This window comes from Torulaspora delbrueckii, chromosome 8 (assembly GCF_000243375.1).
Source record: "Torulaspora delbrueckii CBS 1146 chromosome 8, complete genome".
Classification (NCBI taxonomy): Eukaryota; Fungi; Ascomycota; class Saccharomycetes; order Saccharomycetales; family Saccharomycetaceae; genus Torulaspora; species Torulaspora delbrueckii.
The window spans coordinates 685755-704175 of record NC_016508.1 but is presented as its reverse complement, the minus strand read 5'-3'; the positions used below and the strand labels follow the sequence as shown (position 1 = coordinate 704175).

General features: G+C 41.3%; 8 protein-coding genes and 1 non-coding gene across 9 annotated transcripts; 5 read left to right on the top strand and 4 right to left on the bottom strand.

Moving 5' to 3' along the window:
• Nucleotides 1–8: 8 nt before the first annotated feature.
• CIN1 (Cin1p) lies at nucleotides 9–3128 on the bottom strand (the record flags this gene model as incomplete). Its single annotated transcript, XM_003683430.1, has 1 exon — nucleotides 9–3128. One exon carries the CDS (start codon nucleotides 3126–3128, stop codon nucleotides 9–11), a length of 3120 nt encoding a protein of 1039 aa, XP_003683478.1.
• A 597-nt stretch (nucleotides 3129–3725) lies between these two features.
• PUT4 (proline permease PUT4) lies at nucleotides 3726–5459 on the top strand (the record flags this gene model as incomplete). Its single annotated transcript, XM_003683429.1, has 1 exon — nucleotides 3726–5459. One exon carries the CDS (start codon nucleotides 3726–3728, stop codon nucleotides 5457–5459), a length of 1734 nt encoding a protein of 577 aa, XP_003683477.1.
• Nucleotides 5460–6303: 844 nt separating this feature from the next.
• On the top strand, nucleotides 6304–7809 carry PYK2 (pyruvate kinase PYK2; the record flags this gene model as incomplete). Its single annotated transcript, XM_003683428.1, has 1 exon — nucleotides 6304–7809. One exon carries the CDS (start codon nucleotides 6304–6306, stop codon nucleotides 7807–7809), a length of 1506 nt encoding a protein of 501 aa, XP_003683476.1.
• Nucleotides 7810–7946: 137 nt separating this feature from the next.
• On the bottom strand, nucleotides 7947–10514 carry REV1 (deoxycytidyl transferase; the record flags this gene model as incomplete). The annotated part of the gene is made up of 1 exon (XM_003683427.1): nucleotides 7947–10514. One exon carries the CDS (start codon nucleotides 10512–10514, stop codon nucleotides 7947–7949), a length of 2568 nt encoding a protein of 855 aa, XP_003683475.1.
• Nucleotides 10515–11475: 961 nt separating this feature from the next.
• On the top strand, nucleotides 11476–12297 carry TYE7 (Tye7p; the record flags this gene model as incomplete). Its single annotated transcript, XM_003683426.1, has 1 exon — nucleotides 11476–12297. The coding sequence occupies one exon, from the start codon at nucleotides 11476–11478 to the stop codon at nucleotides 12295–12297; it is 822 nt and encodes a 273-aa protein (XP_003683474.1).
• Nucleotides 12298–12471: 174 nt separating this feature from the next.
• TDEL0Htrna1M lies at nucleotides 12472–12544 on the bottom strand. The gene has a single exon. It is a non-coding gene; the product is annotated as a tRNA-Met (tRNA).
• Nucleotides 12545–12841: 297 nt separating this feature from the next.
• Nucleotides 12842–13738, top strand: TDEL0H04030 (uncharacterized protein; the record flags this gene model as incomplete). The annotated part of the gene is made up of 1 exon (XM_003683425.1): nucleotides 12842–13738. One exon carries the CDS (start codon nucleotides 12842–12844, stop codon nucleotides 13736–13738), a length of 897 nt encoding a protein of 298 aa, XP_003683473.1.
• Nucleotides 13739–13783: 45 nt separating this feature from the next.
• Nucleotides 13784–14890, bottom strand: RBG1 (GTP-binding protein RBG1; the record flags this gene model as incomplete). The annotated part of the gene is made up of 1 exon (XM_003683424.1): nucleotides 13784–14890. One exon carries the CDS (start codon nucleotides 14888–14890, stop codon nucleotides 13784–13786), a length of 1107 nt encoding a protein of 368 aa, XP_003683472.1.
• Nucleotides 14891–15262: 372 nt separating this feature from the next.
• FUN12 (translation initiation factor eIF5B) lies at nucleotides 15263–18229 on the top strand (the record flags this gene model as incomplete). Its single annotated transcript, XM_003683423.1, has 1 exon — nucleotides 15263–18229. The coding sequence occupies one exon, from the start codon at nucleotides 15263–15265 to the stop codon at nucleotides 18227–18229; it is 2967 nt and encodes a 988-aa protein (XP_003683471.1).
• Nucleotides 18230–18421: the final 192 nt, after the last annotated feature.

Sequence of the window (18421 nt, the reverse complement as noted above, 5' to 3'; positions counted from 1 at the left end):
CCATTAAGTCATAAAATTAGCTGTGACTCTGATAAGGCTATGATTGCATTATCATTAGCCGTGGCGTTCTTAAGGATTTCAAGTTGTTTAAGATACCCGTGCTCTGCATATATCTGCGCCAGCGCTTCAATTAGGGCTTTTTGAACAAGCGAAGATTCAGATCCACTCATCTGGACCTTTTGTTGCGCCTCACGCTGGGCTAAAACTAAGAGTCGCCTGATAACTTTATTAGCAAATGCTCTATCAATCTCATTCAGAGAATACACTTGCGACGATAAGAGATGCGGAAGCATCTGAATTGTGCATAGCTTTAATAAGCTGCTGCCCTTGATTAGATTCAAGTTGTAGATCTTTGCATAGACCCCATTAAAGTTGAAATGAGGGTCGATCATAAGACCTGACTCCATCAGTCGTGTCCAAAAATTCAAAAAAGTGATCGTAGTTTTGAGGAGATCCGGCTTTGTAAGCCCTAGTACATTCTTTTCAATAGTGTTTTGGTGCTCTGTAACTTCTTTAGCAGAAGGTATAATACGCATGAGGCAGTTACAGATATTGAGTCGATCCTGATCGCTAGGTAGAGAGTAGTAATAGATCATAAAATCATCGATGGCATTGGTAACTTCCGAAATTGAAAAGTTGATTGCGCCACCTGTGACCATATAACCTTTCCAGAAGGCACTCGATTTGCCTTGGAAGAATTGATGCTGAAAGTCAAGCAACCGAGAATTTGAGACCTCACAACCACCCTCAACTGAATAACCATACACTTTGCAGAGCGTTTTGAAACAGATGATTCTTGCTTCTTTCACTTGTTCTCCGCTTAATCTCAGAAGGTTAGAGACAACATCATCGATCAATTGCTGGTCCTTAGTTTCCCAAAAAATGTCTTTATGGCGTGCGACTATTTTAGAAGCACTTATCCGCACTAATCGCCCAACATCACCTTGTTGGGTTATCGTATAGTCGTTGAGCAGTTGAACAATGATGTTGAGAATACTATTACCGGTTGTATTGACTATGTTTGGCAAATGGTCAATCAAGGAATCCAAGAGTCGAGACTTTCTCTGACTATCCATTATAGGCAAAGATTTGAGGAAGATGTCGTAGAATTTAGCGGGTGGTAACTCGGGTAATGCTGAAGACGTTAGTGAGTTGTTGAGTCTAGTAAACTTTTCGAAAATTGTCCAGAAGGATACTTCATCCTCAGAAGTCGCAAACAAATGAGGCTCTCGAGATAACGAGTGAACGAACTCATTGAAGAGGTTTTTGAATTCTGATTTGTAGTATGGGGAGTCTGATGTCATTCTAACAATGTGGAAGCAAATCTCTATCTGCCTTCCTGTAAATGAAAAATTCTGTAATTTCCTTAAAGAAAAAACCCAGCCTTTGAGAATGACGAAAAACTTGAAGAATTCGTTGATATCGTTTCCATGAGCTCTATGATGAATCTTCACAGATTCCAACATGATATCCATGACAGTGTGAATCTCATTCGAGGTACTAATATTTTGAGAAGAAAACAATTCCTCTGATTCCATAGTGAGTATCAAATCGAGCGATCTAGCCGCGATCAAGGTATCTTTCTGATTGATCAATCGGTCTAGTTTGATTTTTATGTGGGATATCGTGTTTGGAAACTTTTGTGCTAATCTTAGTAGTGCCTCTATAGTGAGGCGTACAATGTATAGGTCGCAATTTGCCGCAAGATTAATGTCGATAAGCCAATTCAACACAAAGAGGGCGTATGGTTTGTGGCTTTCATTCTTGGTGAACAACGTATAAATTTCATCCGCGTTATCGACATAATTTTCCGCCAAGTTCAATATAGGTAGCTCTATAATTTTCATAATAGCATCGTTTTCAAAAACATTCGTTGCTGCAAAACATCTACCCAGTAGTTCTTGCATAGCAGCGTTTGCAGATCTGCGAACAAGTAAATCTCGATCAAAAGACGAACAAACTAACAGATTCAATAAAACTGACACTTCCACATCTTCAGATAGTTTCACCTCTGGAGATCTCGTTGATCTTGCCAATGACCAGCAAATGAAATTTGACGCGTCTTTAATCTGTGATCCTTTAATCTCGTTCATTTTCAGTTGTTGGAACTTTAAAGCAGGTGGGATTAGTTCCATCGCAACGGTATTTAGTAGTTGCGGCATATTCTGGGCTATGGCATGGCAAAGTTCTGCGATGATAAGAAGGTTTGTATGCAGGAAATCGTGATCAATCAAAGACGTGGGTGTTTCGTAAAGACAATGTTTGATACGGTCAATGCATGATTCAACCAACCCAGTTGCAGTATCTAAATCGTCGAAATCATTGATCAAAGTGTTGACTACTTTGGAAAAAGAGTGCGCCAGCGCGAATCGATAATTTGTAAATGAGTCGTCGAGATGGGACAAGAAATACGATATGATATCTTCCACTGCTTCCCACTCGTCATGAAATGCATTGATCTTGAACAATTTTGGTAGAATTTTTAGCGCAATTATATCATCTCTCTGGAAACACATTGAATTGAAATGGTGTAGCATCGACTCATCGATCACTGTACTATCCGGTTTTATTCCTTTGAGGTAGTAATTGAGTGTTAGCAGGTCCAGGTCATGTGGTTTGAAAGCTTCTGTATTTTTGAGTAGTAATTGAGCATGTATTTGAGCCACGATTGGTTGCACTGTTTGTAATTTTGTGTACTTCCCTGCCACTTTATAAATCCTATCATGAACTTCATCGAATTTGAAAGGTGACAAAGTCAGGATATAAACCCAAGATAATAGAAAATATGGAGTATACCAACTCTTGGCTTCAGTCTGTAGAATTTCAAGCAATCTTGTTATCAGAAAGACATTAGTAGGTAGATATACGACGATTTTCTTCCAAGTAACGACTTTCGACAAATTATAGAAAACTTTGCACCTTAATAACTGCAATTCATATTCCAATGTAAAGTAATCGTGAGTCAAAGATTTGATATAACCTGGTAATTTGTTTCTGCGAAGCAGAATAGAGGGATCCTGCTGGAAGGCATCTATATTCTTGAGTAGAGAATCGAGGCCTTCATTGGACAGATTGTCGATGTTTGAATCAATTGATTCGAGTAAGGAGTCAGTTGACCCTAAATACATCGTTTGAGCCAGGAAGAGAAGCTTATTGATACCTCATTGCCCTGTAAAGGTAAATCACCTAGTGAATAGATCGGTATACCATTCAAGAGAAGAGTGCACACGTGACTTTCACTTTCGGGACTCCTTTTCCGCAGTCTCAAGAAGATTTTCCGCCGGCGGCATTCGGAAAAACTCACCAGGCCTCTCATTTCCTCATTCAGACATAGAGGGCCACTGCGGGTTCTCGAACCCGTTTATCTTATCACTAGGCAACAACAAAAAAACCTCGAGGAACGCCTTTTATAATCGCCCTGTGAGTCTCTCGTGATCATCAAGTCTTATCGAAGGCAAATCAGCCCCTTCCATCAACTTACTTGCTTGTTATGGGCGGAACTGACAGTGGGGGAATGCATAGAGTTATCACGGTTGATCGGGATCCCTACCCTGCAGGGATCGGGACTAGCTACTTTATCTCATGAGGTCTGATAATGTATCGCTCGAAAGATAAGCGGAGTATGAAAGCCCCGTCATCTGTTTAATGGTATATAAGACTGGTACCTTTCTTGGCTAATTGAACTCGAATACAAGTGTTAAATAGATCAACCATAGTACCAAAAAATGTTTTCTAGGCGAGAGAAAGAAAAGGAAACCACTACAAACGGTAATTTGTTTGATCAAAAGACCGGGCAGGTTTTAGAGATCGATCTTGAATCGCTCACACCTGAAGGTTCATCAACTAACAGAGGAATCAATGGCAATAAAGATGCTAAACTCGAAGGAAAGTTACAGCAAGGTCTATCTGCCCGTCATATTCAACTTATTGCTCTTGGTGGTGCCATTGGTACAGGTCTTTTCGTTGGAACAAGTTCTACTTTACACACATGTGGTCCAGCTGGTCTGTTCATTTCATATGTTATAATATCTACCGTTCTGTATCCGATTATGAATGCATTCGGTGAAATGGTCTGCTATCTGCCCGGTAACGGTGATGATTCCGCAGGTTCAGTTTCACATTTGGTGGACAGGTACGTTGATCCTTCATTAAGTTTTGCAACTGGTTGGAATTATTTCTACTGTTACGTCATCCTAGTGGCTGCAGAGTGTACTGCCGCATCTGGTGTGGTCAAATATTGGACCGATGCTGTTCCTACAGCTGCTTGGATCACTATTTTCCTTAGTATTGTCGTTTTACTTAACCTTTGTGCTGTTAAATACTACGGTGAGACTGAATTTTGGTTTGCCTCGATTAAGGTGCTTTGTATCGTTGGTTTAATTATCCTATCGTTCATCTTATTTTGGGGTGGTGGTCCAAATCACGATAGATTGGGATTCCGTTACTGGAAAAACCCAGGTGGTTTCGCTCATCATATCACCGGTGGTAATCTAGGTAACTTTTTGGATGTTTACTCGGGGATAATCAAAGGTGCATTTGCATTTATTCTAGGTCCAGAGTTGATCGCGCTGGCTAGTAGTGAATGTAAGGATCAAAGAAGGAACATTATGAAGGCATCTAAGAGATTTGTTTGGAGACTGATGTTTTTCTACATCCTGGGTGCACTCTCTATCAGTGTGATCGTTGCATCTAACGACCCAGCCTTAACTTCGGCTTTAGCCTCGGGCAAACCAGGAGCTGGTTCATCGCCATTTGTCATCGGTATTCAAAACGCTGGAATCAAGATCTTACCTCACATCATCAATGCCTGTATTCTAACCAGTGCCTGGTCCGCAGGAAATGCCTTCATGTTTGCAAGTTCGAGATCACTGTTGACAATGGCCTCGAACGGTCAAGCTCCAAAGATCTTTGGCAAAATCAATAGATTCGGTGTCCCATGGGTGGCAGTCACCTTCTCCGCGCTCATCTCATGTCTTGCATACTTGAACGTCTCTTCCTCCACCGCAGACGTCTTCGCCTGGTTCACCAATATCAGTACTATCTCCGGTTTCATCGGTTGGGATTGTGGTTTGGTTGCATACCTCAGGTTCCGTAAAGCTATCAAGTACAACGGTCTAGAGAACAGACTTCCATACGCACCACGTTTCCAACAATACATGGTTTGGTGGTCCATTCTTGTCGTTACACTGGTCATCTTCACCAATGGTTACCAAGTCTTTATCCCAAGATTCTGGAACGTTTCTGATTTCATCGCCGCTTACATCACTTTGCCATTGTTCGTTGTACTATGGATCGGCCACAAGATCTATACAAGGGACTTCAAGAAATGGTGGTATCCAGTCGAAGAAATCGATGTTGTTACTGGTTTAACTGAAATCGAAGAAAGAACAAGGATTCTGGATGAAGAAAGAGTTGAACCAAAGGGAGCATTCCCCAAGTTCATGGATGCACTGCTCTGAGAGGCAAGTGCTAAGTTTTTTAATGGTTAGACACCATCGTTGTATGCATTTTTCATAGTTTTAAGCTCATATTCTCACAAGACAGTTTTCTAGAACCTAGCATGCCAAGCTTCTAGAAACGCATCCACAAAGGTAGGGCTTGGCAGTTAGGGCTGTGGCCCGATACAAAGACGGCTTTTGGAGAGAAAGGAAAACCACAAAGACGGCAGATACCGCCGGACGAAAACCCACACCTCCTGACTCTGAAATTTCGAGCTTCCACTAATTTTTAATTGAATTCTCCGGCTTCCACTAAGTGAAAAATTTACAGGAAGCCTGAAAAACTGGTGCTAAAGTATGCAATTTACATCGAATGGTTGTGATCAAGCGAGAGATGACAAGGTGATGGATTGAACTGATCTCGTATCTACCCAGTGGCTGGCTGACGTGTGTATGGTACTACTGCTGCACCGCTTGCGCATCGTGCCCTATACACTTGTGAAATGTCAGGCCAGTTTACTACGGCCAAGCACTTGAATTCCCAAGGTACGACAGACTACTTCGCGTGTTACCTTTCTTTTACTCCATTGAGCTCTGACATCCAACTTTGCATACTGATAGATAGTTGTACAGTTGGATGGTTCGTAGTATTCATTTTTTTTTTTCTATGGTCCCAACGTTTTTCATGTATTGCTGCACTTCAATATTATCGCATCCTTTAGATGTTATAAAAGCATTGAGTAATTGAACAAATTATTCATATTTCTTTCCTAAAAATTATATTCTATTTCTTGTGTGCTCTTAAATCTGTAAGGAATTCTTTATTGATTTCAATAGATTACTTCTCCCAACTCCACAATAAAAGATGTCTTCCAGATTAGCTTGGTTAACCGATTTGCAAACCGTCCCAGGTACTTCCGCTAGAAGAACCTCCATCATTGGTACCATTGGTCCAAAGACCAACAACCCAGAGACTTTGGTTGCTTTGAGAAAGGCTGGTTTGAACATTGTCCGTATGAACTTCTCTCACGGTTCTTACGAATACCACCAATCTGTCATTGACAACGCTAGAAAGTCTGAAGAATTGTACCCAGGTAGACCATTGGCTATTGCTTTGGACACCAAGGGTCCAGAAATCAGAACTGGTACTACCACTAACGAGGTCGACTACCCAATTCCACCAAACCACGAAATGATCTTCACCACCGATGACAAGTACGCTAAGGCTTGTGATGACAAGACCATGTACGTTGACTACAAGAACATCACCAAGGTCATTGAGGCCGGTAAGATCATCTACGTTGATGATGGTGTTTTGTCTTTCGAAGTTTTGGAAGTCATTGACAACCAAACTTTGAAGGTTAAGTCCATGAACGCTGGTAAGATCTGCTCTCACAAGGGTGTTAACTTGCCAGGTACCGATGTCGATTTGCCAGCTTTGTCTGAAAAGGACAAGAGCGATTTGAGATTCGGTGTCAAGAACGGTGTCCACATGGTCTTCGCTTCTTTCATCAGAACTGCTCAAGATGTCTTGACCATCAGAGAAGTTTTGGGTGAGGATGGTGCTGACATCAAGATCGTCGTTAAGATTGAAAACCAACAAGGTGTTAACAACTTCGACGAAATCTTGAAGGTTACTGATGCCGTTATGGTTGCCAGAGGTGACTTGGGTATCGAAATCCCAGCCCCAGAAGTCTTGGCTGTTCAAAAGAAATTGATCGCTAAGTCTAACTTGGCCGGTAAGCCAGTTATCTGTGCTACTCAAATGTTGGAATCTATGACTTTCAACCCAAGACCAACCAGAGCCGAAGTCTCCGATGTTGGTAACGCTATCTTGGACGGTGCTGACTGTGTCATGTTGTCTGGTGAAACCGCCAAGGGTAACTACCCAATTAACGCTGTCACCACCATGGCTGACACTGCTCTAATCGCTGAACAAGCTATTGCTTACCTACCAAACTACGATGACATGAGAAACCTAACTCCAAAGCCAACTTCTACTTCTGAGACTATCGCTGCTGCTTCCGTTGCTGCTGTCTTTGAACAAAACGCTAAGGCTATCATCGTGTTGTCTACTTCTGGTAACACCCCAAGATTGGTTTCCAAGTACAGACCAAACTGTCCAATCATCTTGGTCTCCAGAAACCCAAGAACTGCTAGATCTTCTCACTTGAACAGAGGTGTCTTCCCATTCGTCTACTCCAAGGAGCAAGCTGCTGACTGGTCTGACGATGTTGAAGCTCGTTTGAACTTCGGTATTGCACAAGCTAAGTCTTTCGGTTTCTTGAAGGAAGGTGACACCATTGTTACCATCCAAGGTTTGAAGCCAGGTGTCGGTCACTCCAACACTCTACGTGTCACTGTTGTGTAAACAGCGCAATAAATTTAATGAACTCAAATTTATTTCTTTATTACTCATGTTACGATAAGTAGGTTTATTTTTATATAGAGAGTAAGCAAAAAATTACTATAATTTTTTTGCCTGGAAAGAATAAATCATTTAACTAACTATAGATCAAAATCAATATCTAATTTTCTAACCGTTTGGAAAGTATGCTTGTTCTTGTTTAGTTTAGGTATTATTACTGTGAGTAAAAAACGTTCCCACTCTTGAAAACCAGAATCCTCACCATGATAATTCGATTTTAAGTTTAGTCGGGTTGAAATCAATTTTGAAATACGTAAAATTAATGGAACCCTGTTGGCATCTGATAACCTATCTAAATAAGTTTCAAAAAGTTCCAAATCTTTTTCATGAGGCCCATCGATTAAAGTCGCATCAACCCAATCGAGAACAATTTTACATATATCCTTGAACCTTGTCTCTTTCTGAAATTTTATGGGCTCAAATAGACTTTCTCTTCCCAACAGATGAGCTCGTACATTCTTGATAGACTCTTTCTTCTTCCTTGTTTGTTCTCGAAGCTCACTCAATTTTGTCTTTTTGATTTTTTCAGTGATTCTCATATCGTGCTTCACTTCATTTCTAATCTGAGTTGGTAATTCTTCCATGAACCTTTCTTGATATGTTGTTGGGCGGCTCGATCTCACACTGGGCCCGCCAGTTATGATGATATCCCGTCGCTTTAATTCTTTGGAAAAATCAGCTTTCACATCATTCGGTAAATTATTAAACAGTTCAAAATTCAAGGTCTTTTGAAATGGTAGCCTCAATTTGTCCTGCTGGCCACCAACGCTTGAAGAAACCTCGACAAGTTTATTGAATTGAACTCCGACGCCTCTTAATTCTTTAGGTGGACAAGCCAGCAGCCTAAACGTACATTTTAATTCCGTTGCAATGACGCCGACTTCTGACGTCGGAATTCCGAGTCTGCTTGTGTGACTCAGTGCATCACATTCACCCATTCCAAGGTACTTAGCTGGCTCAATCGGAGCGTGTGCACTTCTTCGCATCAACTTCATGGTGATCTGCGAAGTTTTCTTGTTTAGATCAATCAGTTTCCTCACCAGATATACTGCACAAGAGTCAATAAAGTCATCAATTTCTTGCACAGTATCAAATCGTATACCCCAGTTGATTTCAATGGAGAGAGACTTTCTTGCAAAGAACTCCTCTGGTTGGTAAATCATTCGACTGCTTTCCTGGTCGTCTTTACCTTGCAGGAAAGAAAATATCTTATTCCCAGTCTTTTTCCCAACGCATTTCTGTAGCAGCGGGAGAGAGTTGTGATAGTACTGCTTTAGTTGCAAAAGGTTGTCAAGTTCTGGATTATCGGCTCGAAGTTTTGATACTATAGAATAACCTACACCTGGTAGATCATCGATAGAGAACTTGGCCAGAAAATCATCCCAAAATTGTTCATCTTTTGTCAGTTGATCCTGGGTCAAAACACGATAACCATTAGGTTTAGCCAGTTTTAAATTCAATCTCGACAAAACCAAGAAATCCGAACAACCAATACTCACCGTGCAACCTTTGGTCTTTTCCCAGATCTGCGACCGGACATCCCGGCAAATTTGGTCACAATCTATTGGTTCTATGCTGTGATTATTGATGATCACACAGACAGCTTCGTCTATGGAAATAGGTAAAATGAGATCGAACTTAATTTCGTAGTCCTTTAATACTTCGTAAAAAATCTTGGATTTGTTCTCTATTTGTTCGAAATTGTAGGGAAGACAAACCAGTTCAACGTCCGGGGGTAAAAGTGTCTTGGCTCTAGAGACCCACATCCCATTACGAATACCGTATTTACGTGCAACGTAATTGCAGCTTGCAATATCAGAGCTCTTTGTACCATGACATACCACTATTGGGTCTCTGTCGATGTCACAGGTATTACAGCTAAGCGCCGCGACAGTAGCGAAGAAGCAATCAAAATCGATATGGAAAATTGACAGACTATCACCTGGCGAAGGCTTGGTAAAAGTATCATTGAGAAATTTTGACCGAAGATCGGCTTTCCAGTTAGAAAGATGATGCAACCTTGAGTTTTCAAAAAAATTTTGAATGAAATTGGGGTCCTTACAATCGATTGTATCACTTGGAGGAGGAGAAGCCGCTTTAAACTGTAAGTTCTTTTGTTCTTGATCCCAAGATAATGCATAATTTTGCCAAGGAAGTAATTTTTCTTGGTCAATAGATTCAGTTATCCATTCCGGCCTGACTACCTTATAGTTCCTAAACTCAAGCCTTTTCTTCAAAGGTAGATTAGTCGCAACTATGTGAGTTATCTTCCTCTTCCCAGACAAATAATGTAGAAAATTCCCGCCATAAGATACAAACATCTCATGCAGTTGTAACCTGCCAGGTTTAGTGTATCCATTGATATATATGGTACAACCCGCGAATATTGGCGGATGAATTTCGCCCCTCTCCTGCCGAGTGGCTTCATCATGTTCCCGCTGTTTGATCTCCTTATCTCTAAAATATTCTTCTCTAGTGAAATCTTTCCTGGGATCCTGCGATAAATTGGCAATATATTCGATTAGTACACCGTCGCTTAACTGAGCCAAAGTCTCCCCAGGATCGTACTCTTCAGGCCCAACTTTAAGCCTGTCATTTTCCTCCTCTTGAGTACTCTCCAAAATCTTCAACAACTCCTCGTTATCCATAGAGCCCTTACTATCGCTGCTCTTTCCAACTCGATGAGTTGGTTTATTAGTAGCGAGGGCTCATCGGATTATATGTAACATTGTACGAAACCTTGATGAAGCTTCAACACCTCTCTAATAAGCTCAATATCCTCTGTAGATCGGTCCAATTCTTCAACTTGTTGGTACCAACGGCAACCAATTGACCAGCCCCGACGTTCCGCGCCCCCGAGTTGTTGGACGGCTGACCCAAATAGAATCTAATGCAACGTGTCTTGCCCACCGAACGTGGGAGCTTACCATGGCTCAAAATGAGATGCTTCCAGATTCATATCATCTCTCAAACCCATTCTCGATCTTCCGGCTTCTGTCAACAACCCGGAAGAATTGTCGCGCCGCTCGGAAAATCTCTCCTCATCCAGTTTCTGACGGAATAACTAGGTTTTTCCGAAAAAGCGTGAATAATTGAAGAGGATTCGGCTACCACTAAAAAATATCATACCACATTCTCGGCTTAATCAGGCGCATTTGTATGGCAATGCACCCACGTAGTCATCTTTCTCTGCAAATTTGTATGGCATACTTCCACGTTCGAGCCCTCTTTCTTTTTAGTGAGCGGTATTACTTTTACTTCGAAGAAAACAAGACGCTTTCATTGTTATTCTGAAGCACCCACGTACTAGGGGTGTTAGTTAGTAGTATGTTCCTTACTTGCTCAAAAATTGTTTGTTTGTTATCGCAAGCAGGTTCACTTTCAAGTCAAGGTGTCGTATAAATTATCTGACGAGGAATATGAAAAAATGAAAAATAGAAAACATAGTCTCTTAGTTGCCGTTCAAACAATTATTCTTGTATTTATATGATTCAATTTATGATTTTAATAAATCATCAGTTGATATTCGATTAAATTTATTACGGAGATATCTCTGTCAAGAGGACTAATATTCTTTAAAGTACACACATACACACACACTCACTCACGATGAATTCAATGATGGCCTCTTATACTGCTGCTCCTCATACCTTGATGGCAAGTAATGGCACCAGTAACAAAGGGAATGATCAGTTTGACGATTGGGTGTTGAGCAAACAGGGGGTGAGACAGGGTTCGCGGTCGGAATCTGTGACTACGATGGATTCTTCGTCGTGGTCGTGGTTTGAACCTTTGGAAAATATCATATCGTCTAGTTCCACCTCTTCAGTGGGGTCTCCAATGGACGATCAAAGGTTTGCACCCGAGAAGGTTACTGTTGCTGATGAAATTTTTGATAATTCAGGGCAGTTCTTCAACGATCCATCGTCCTACGCAAATTCGCCGGAATTACTACCGGTAGTCAAGAGAGAAGAAAGTGACGAGAGCAATGATACAACGGGTGCGGGTCTATTGGAAGATCTGGCGACTTTGAAAGATCCAGCTGCAGCCAATGGCAAGGAAAAGAGAGCCCCCAGGAAGAGATTGACATCGCACCAGAAACAGGCACATAACAAGATCGAGAAACGGTACAGGATAAACATAAACACAAAGATTGCCAAGCTGCAACAGATTATTCCCTGGGTAGCCAGTGAGCAAACTGCATTTGAAGTCGGTGATTCGATGAAAAAGGAAGAAGACGGAACACAACAGAAGGATGGTACGATCGCTGAGACACCAATCTCTGCGGTTGCCGCAACAAAATTGAATAAGAGCATGATTTTAGAAAAAGCTGTGGATTACATTTTATATTTACAGAACAGTGAGAGACTGTATGAGATGGAAGTTCAAAGACTAAAGAACGAAGTTGATACTTTGAAGAAGAATAGGTGAAAACTCCTGCAAAGGTATAGCACGATGAAATGGTTATGATGATAGAGAAGGTTCTTATGATGCAATGAACTTATAAATACACATGTACACTTTGTACTAACAATATAACGATGATTATGATGATGCATATTTTTTATTTATATTTTTCTTGATTTTTGTAAAAAAAAAATTGAGTGCTCCAGGGGAGGTTCGAACTCTCGACCTTCAGATTATGAGACTGACGCTCTTCCGACTGAGCTACTGAAGCATTTTAAAGATTATGAAGTTTCTATGTTGTTGTCGCGCCATACACGGTAGTGAAAGTCACGAAATGGAATATCAAAAATGGTGGCAGCTGAAAACATATTCAACCCGCAAGGATTGCTTGGCTAATACGACCGCAATGGCACTCTTTGCGTGGTATTCAAGAGGTCTCTCTCTAGCTGGGCTTAAAGGTTGTTCACGCGTAGCGAAAAGAAAGAACAGTGAAAAATCATTATAAGGCGAATTTTTCACTTGTCGATTTCTTTCGTGTAACCGATGAGCTCATCAACAACTCTCAAGGATGCTATTCGATAACGCCTATTATTTATCTGACCCTTTGGAGCAATTGAAACCTCAGAAATTGGATTCTAATGTTTTCTTTGGACCTCTGAACACTTTGACTCAATTCGATTTTATTAAAGATAATAATGTTAAATTATTCATTTGCATAGGCTTGAGCACCCAGAGACTCGCGAATATACTCAATGATATCCCAGCCTTAAGCCGGGCTGCCGAGGAATTTTTAATGGTAAATTTTGACCCTACTTTTGATCAAGCGACTCTCATAAGCGCCAATCATGTAACTCAGCAGTATCACTATCACAACTCATCACTTCTAAGGCTTCTCATTGACCATTTCATCAAGGATAGTTTTAGTGCGGCACAGAGCGATAGCTATCGATGTCTGACACCTACTCCCGAGACTCCCGATGTAAATCAACTGTTATATGGGGAGCCTGAACGGTATTATAATGGTGGGAATGTGTGCGTGGATTCGACAAGTTCGAAATATGAGGTCCTCAATGATCTAATAACAATATTCAGGTATGTGAATCCCTCTGCAAACGTTTTGGTTTTCTCGCAGAATGGCAATGACCAGGATTTGCTGAGCTTTCTAATTTCAGTGATAATAAAGAAAAATTCCATGGTAAATATCGTAGAGGCATACCAGTATATCAAGTCGATAAGGCCCACGGTAAATGATTTCTCTGAAGAAGCATTGGTTGGCCATTCCGCTCTTTTGGATTTTCATGAACTAGTTAGAGTTAAGGATCAGGCGAAGCAAAAGAGCTTTATGGCCCCGAACAGTCCCACACCTTATTCACGTAGAAGGAGGAATGATTCAATAAGTCAGCGGGAGACTCCAGAACCGGCAGAGGAGCAAAATTTTGGGTCGAAAAGAAGCCGGTTTGACTGAAATAATCAATTGAATTATTTATGCTATATATTGATTACCACTCAATCATTTCTTCAAAATTGTCACCACATCTTCATCCTCCAAGACATGACTTAAACCAACGTACTGTGGTTGATGCTTAACACTGGAACCATAGACTAATGCATTTCTAAAATCGTCGACCAATGACTTGTGAATTTGGTTACAGAAATCTTTTACACTGCAACGATCCGATCGTAGAACTACGGGATCCGTGAAATCCGGCATTTGGCCCTTTGGCTTTGTGTAAACACGCACCAAGTTCAAACGATCCCACATGACTTGTAGCAGATCGTCCAAATTCCATTCTTTACCGGAGGAGATAGGCACGGCGTTTGGAATTCTGTATAATAGCTCAAGCTCTTCTATCGATAAAGAATCAATCTTATTCAGCACATAGATTGCTGGCATATATCTTCTTGATGGAGCTTCTAGCACGTCGATCAGATCATCTACTGTGGCGTCACATCTGAAGGCAATCTCTGCACTGTTAATTCTATATTCACTCATGACGGCTCTAATCCCATCGTTGTCCAAATGTGTCAATGGAACAGTGTTTGTAATTGATATACCACCCTTTTCTTTCTTCTTTATCAGAATATCTGGTGGCGTCTTATTTAAACGAATACCAACACCTTCCAATTCTTTCTCAATAATCTGTTTATGATGCAGTGGCTTGTTGACATCTAGCACAATGAACAACAGGTTACAGGTTCTAGCCACAGCGATAACCTGCTTACCACGACCACGGCCATCCTTAGCACCGTCAATAATACCTGGCAAATCCAGCATTTGAATCTTGGCACCTTTGTAACGGATAACACCAGGAACAGTGACTAATGTGGTAAACTCGTATTCGGCCACTTCAGACTCTGTACCAGTCAATTTCGATAACAGAGTAGATTTACCCACAGAAGGGAACCCGACGAACCCGACACTTGCGACACCAGTTCTGGCGACATCAAAGCCAACACCAGCTCCACCACCACTAGATTGCGAACTGGTCAATATTTCTCTTCTAAGCTTGGCTAATTTAGCTTTCAGCTGACCCAAATGGAACGAAGTAGCCTTGTTCTTCTGAGTACGAGCCATTTCATCCTCGATAGCCTTTATTTTTTCCACAGTGGTCGACATCCTTGATAATTTGCGATTCTTTGAGACGTCCTAGCAGGTCTTAAAAGGCCATTAACTGCACTAATACTTTTAAAATCAACTACCTCATCTCTATCAAATTGGTATTACTTCGCTGAACCAGACTGAAAAATTCAATCGTCGAGCGTGAGTGAAAAATTTTCGACTCATCGCCTTGTAATTATTAGGATTTGTAGGATATCGATGGATTGGAGTGGCAAACGCCAGTTCTGATAACCTTTTAAGAGTACTCTAAAGGGCCTTAATCACATAGTTACCTCTTGCATTTGTATTGGAATTTGAAAAAAATCCGCAAAGAGAGATCCGTATGGTCAATTAGTGTCGATTTACAAGGGACAAAGGGTATTATACAAGATGGCAAAGAAAGGAAAGAAGAATCAGCAGAACTACTGGGATGAGGATTTTGAAGATGATGCTCCTCAAGGTGAAACTTTGGGCGAAGAGTCAGCTACTCCAACATCTACAGAGGGAACACCAGTACCTGAGGAAGCCGGTGCTGAAGCAGTTGAAGCCGACTTCATGTCTACTTTGAAGAAATCAAAGAAAAGATCCGATAAAAAGGCCGATGAGGATAAAGCTGAAGGTTCCAATGGTAAGCCTGTTTTAAAGTCCAAGAAGGAGAAGGAGAAGGAGAAGAAAGAAGCTGAAAAGAAGAAGAAGAAGGAAGAAGCCGCCAAGAAGAAGGCTCAACAACAAGCTCAGAAGGAAAAGAACAAGGAATTGAATAAGCAAAATGCCGAGAAGTTGATGGCAGAGAAAGAAGCAAAGAAAGGTGGATCGCAAGAACCAGCTGAAGTTAAGAAGCCAGCAACTAAAAAACCAGCAAAGAAAGTGCCAGCTGGTCTCGCTGCCTTGAAGCGTCAATTGGAGTTGAAGAAACAGGCTGAGGAAGAGGAACGTCTTGCTAGAGAAGAGGAGGAACGTCTGGAGAGAGAGGAAGAGGAGAAGGCCAAGAGAGCTGAGGAAGAGTTGGAAGAATCTAGAAAGGCAAGGAAGGAGAAGGAAAAGGCTAAGCGTGAAAGATTAAAGGCTGAAGGTAAGCTACTTTCAAAAAAACAAAAGGAGGAGAAGAAACTCCTAGAAAGAAGACGTGCAGCATTGCTTGCTGCAGGTAACGTCAAAGTTGCAGCTTTGAGCAAGAAGGCCGATGATGAAGAAGTTGAAGCACCAAAGCCAAAGAAAATCGTTTACGGTAAGAAGAAGAGAAAAAATGTCAAGGAAGACGAGTCTAAGGAGACCACACCTTCTACCGCACAGATTGAACAAGACGAAGAAGCTAATGTTGCTGATGAAGAATTGTTGATCGATGACTGGGAGAAGTTAGACTTGGGTGATGACGAAGAGGCTGAAGAAGCTGCTGCTTCAGAAGCCGAGGAACAACAAGAAGAAGACGAGGAAGAGGAGGGTGAGCATGATGAACAAGTTGAAGAAGAGATATCCACTCCGGCAGTTTCCAGACCTGTTGTTACCGAAGCTCAAGCCGCCTCAACTTCTTCAGCTGGTGCAAATCAAAAGGACCTGCGTTCTCCTATCTGCTGTATCTTGGGTCATGTCGATACTGGTAAGACTAAATTATTAGATAAGATCAGACAAACCAACGTTCAAGGTGGTGAAGCTGGTGGTATCACCCAACAGATTGGTGCTACTTACTTCCCAATCAAGTCCATCAAGGAAAAGACCAAGACCATGAGCAAATATGAGAAACAAACCTTCGAAGTTCCTGGTTTGTTGATTATCGATACCCCTGGTCACGAATCTTTCTCGAATTTGCGTTCCAGAGGTTCCTCCTTGTGTAACATTGCCATTTTGGTTATCGATATCATGCACGGTCTGGAACAACAAACTTTGGAATCTATCAGACTTTTGAGAGATAGAAAAGCTCCTTTCGTCGTTGCTTTAAACAAAATTGACAGATTGTACGATTGGAAAACTATTCCAAATAACTCTTTCAGAGACTCTTTCGAGCAGCAATCAAGAGCTGTTAAGGATGAATTCGAGACCAGATTACAAAATATCAAACTGGCTTTGGCTGAACAGGGTCTAAACTCCGAACTATATTTCCAAAACAAGAACATTTCCAAGTATGTGTCTATTATCCCAACTTCTGCTGTTACCGGTGAGGGTGTTCCGGATTTGTTGTGGCTATTATTGGAGTTGACTCAAAAGAGAATGTCAAAACAACTAATGTACTTATCACATGTTGAAGCAACCATTCTTGAAGTCAAGGTTGTGGAAGGTTTCGGTACCACCATTGATGTCATCTTATCTAACGGTTATTTGAGGGAAGGTGACCGTATCGTTCTCTGTGGTATGAACGGTCCTATTGTTACAAACATCAGAGCTCTTTTGACCCCACAACCATTGCGTGAATTGCGTTTGAAATCCGAATATGTCCACCACAAGGAAGTCAAGGCCGCGCTTGGTGTCAAAGTTGCTGCTAATGATCTAGAAAAGGCGGTTTCTGGTTCTAGATTGCTTGTTGTCGGCCCTGACGATGATGAAGAAGAAATGATGGACGATGTGATGGATGACTTGACCGGACTGCTAGACTCTGTTGATACATCCGGTAGAGGTGTGGTTGTTCAGGCCTCGACTCTGGGTTCTTTGGAAGCCTTGTTAGATTTCTTGAAAGATATGAAGATTCCAGTCATGTCTATCGGTTTGGGTCCTGTGTACAAGCGTGATGTTATGAAGGCTGGTGCTATGTTAGAAAAGGCTCCGGAGTATGCTGTTATGCTGTGTTTCGATGTCAAAGTGGATAAGGAAGCAGAACAATATGCTGAACAAGAGCACATCAAAATCTTTAACGCTGACATTATTTACCACTTGTTCGATGCATTCACAGCTTACCAGGAGAAGCTTCTTGAGGAGCGTCGTAAGAATTTCCTTGACTTTGCCATTTTCCCAACTGTTTTACAAACCTTACAAATTATCAACAAGCGTGGTCCTATGATTATTGGTGTTGATGTTATAGATGGAGTTTTGCGTGTAGGGACTCCTATCTGTGCAGTGAGAACCGATCCAACAACTAAGGAAAAGAATATTTTGTTGCTGGGTAAGGTCACTTCCTTGGAAATCAATCACCAACCTGTCACTGAAGTGAAAAAGGGTCAAACAGCTGCTGGTGTGGCCATGCGTCTAGACGATCCATCCGGCCAACAGCCAATCTGGGGCCGTCATGTCGATGAAACAGATACTTTGTATTCGATGATTTCCAGAAGATCTATCGACACATTGAAGGATAAGGCTTTCAGAGATCAAGTCTCCAGAGCTGACTGGCTCTTGTTGAAGAAGATGAAGCCAGTCTTTGGCATTGAATGAAAAGTTTTGCATAGGACGAGGTTGTTTATCATGTTGTATATTTTTAACGACGTTTCCATAGAAATCTAGCTGTATTTAATAGTAATGGTCTATTTGAAATAAGTTTGTACGTGGCATGAATGAAGATTATGCATACCCAAATTTATGCCAAATTATAATTCTTTTAGTATATGTAGTCTACAACTTTTGAAG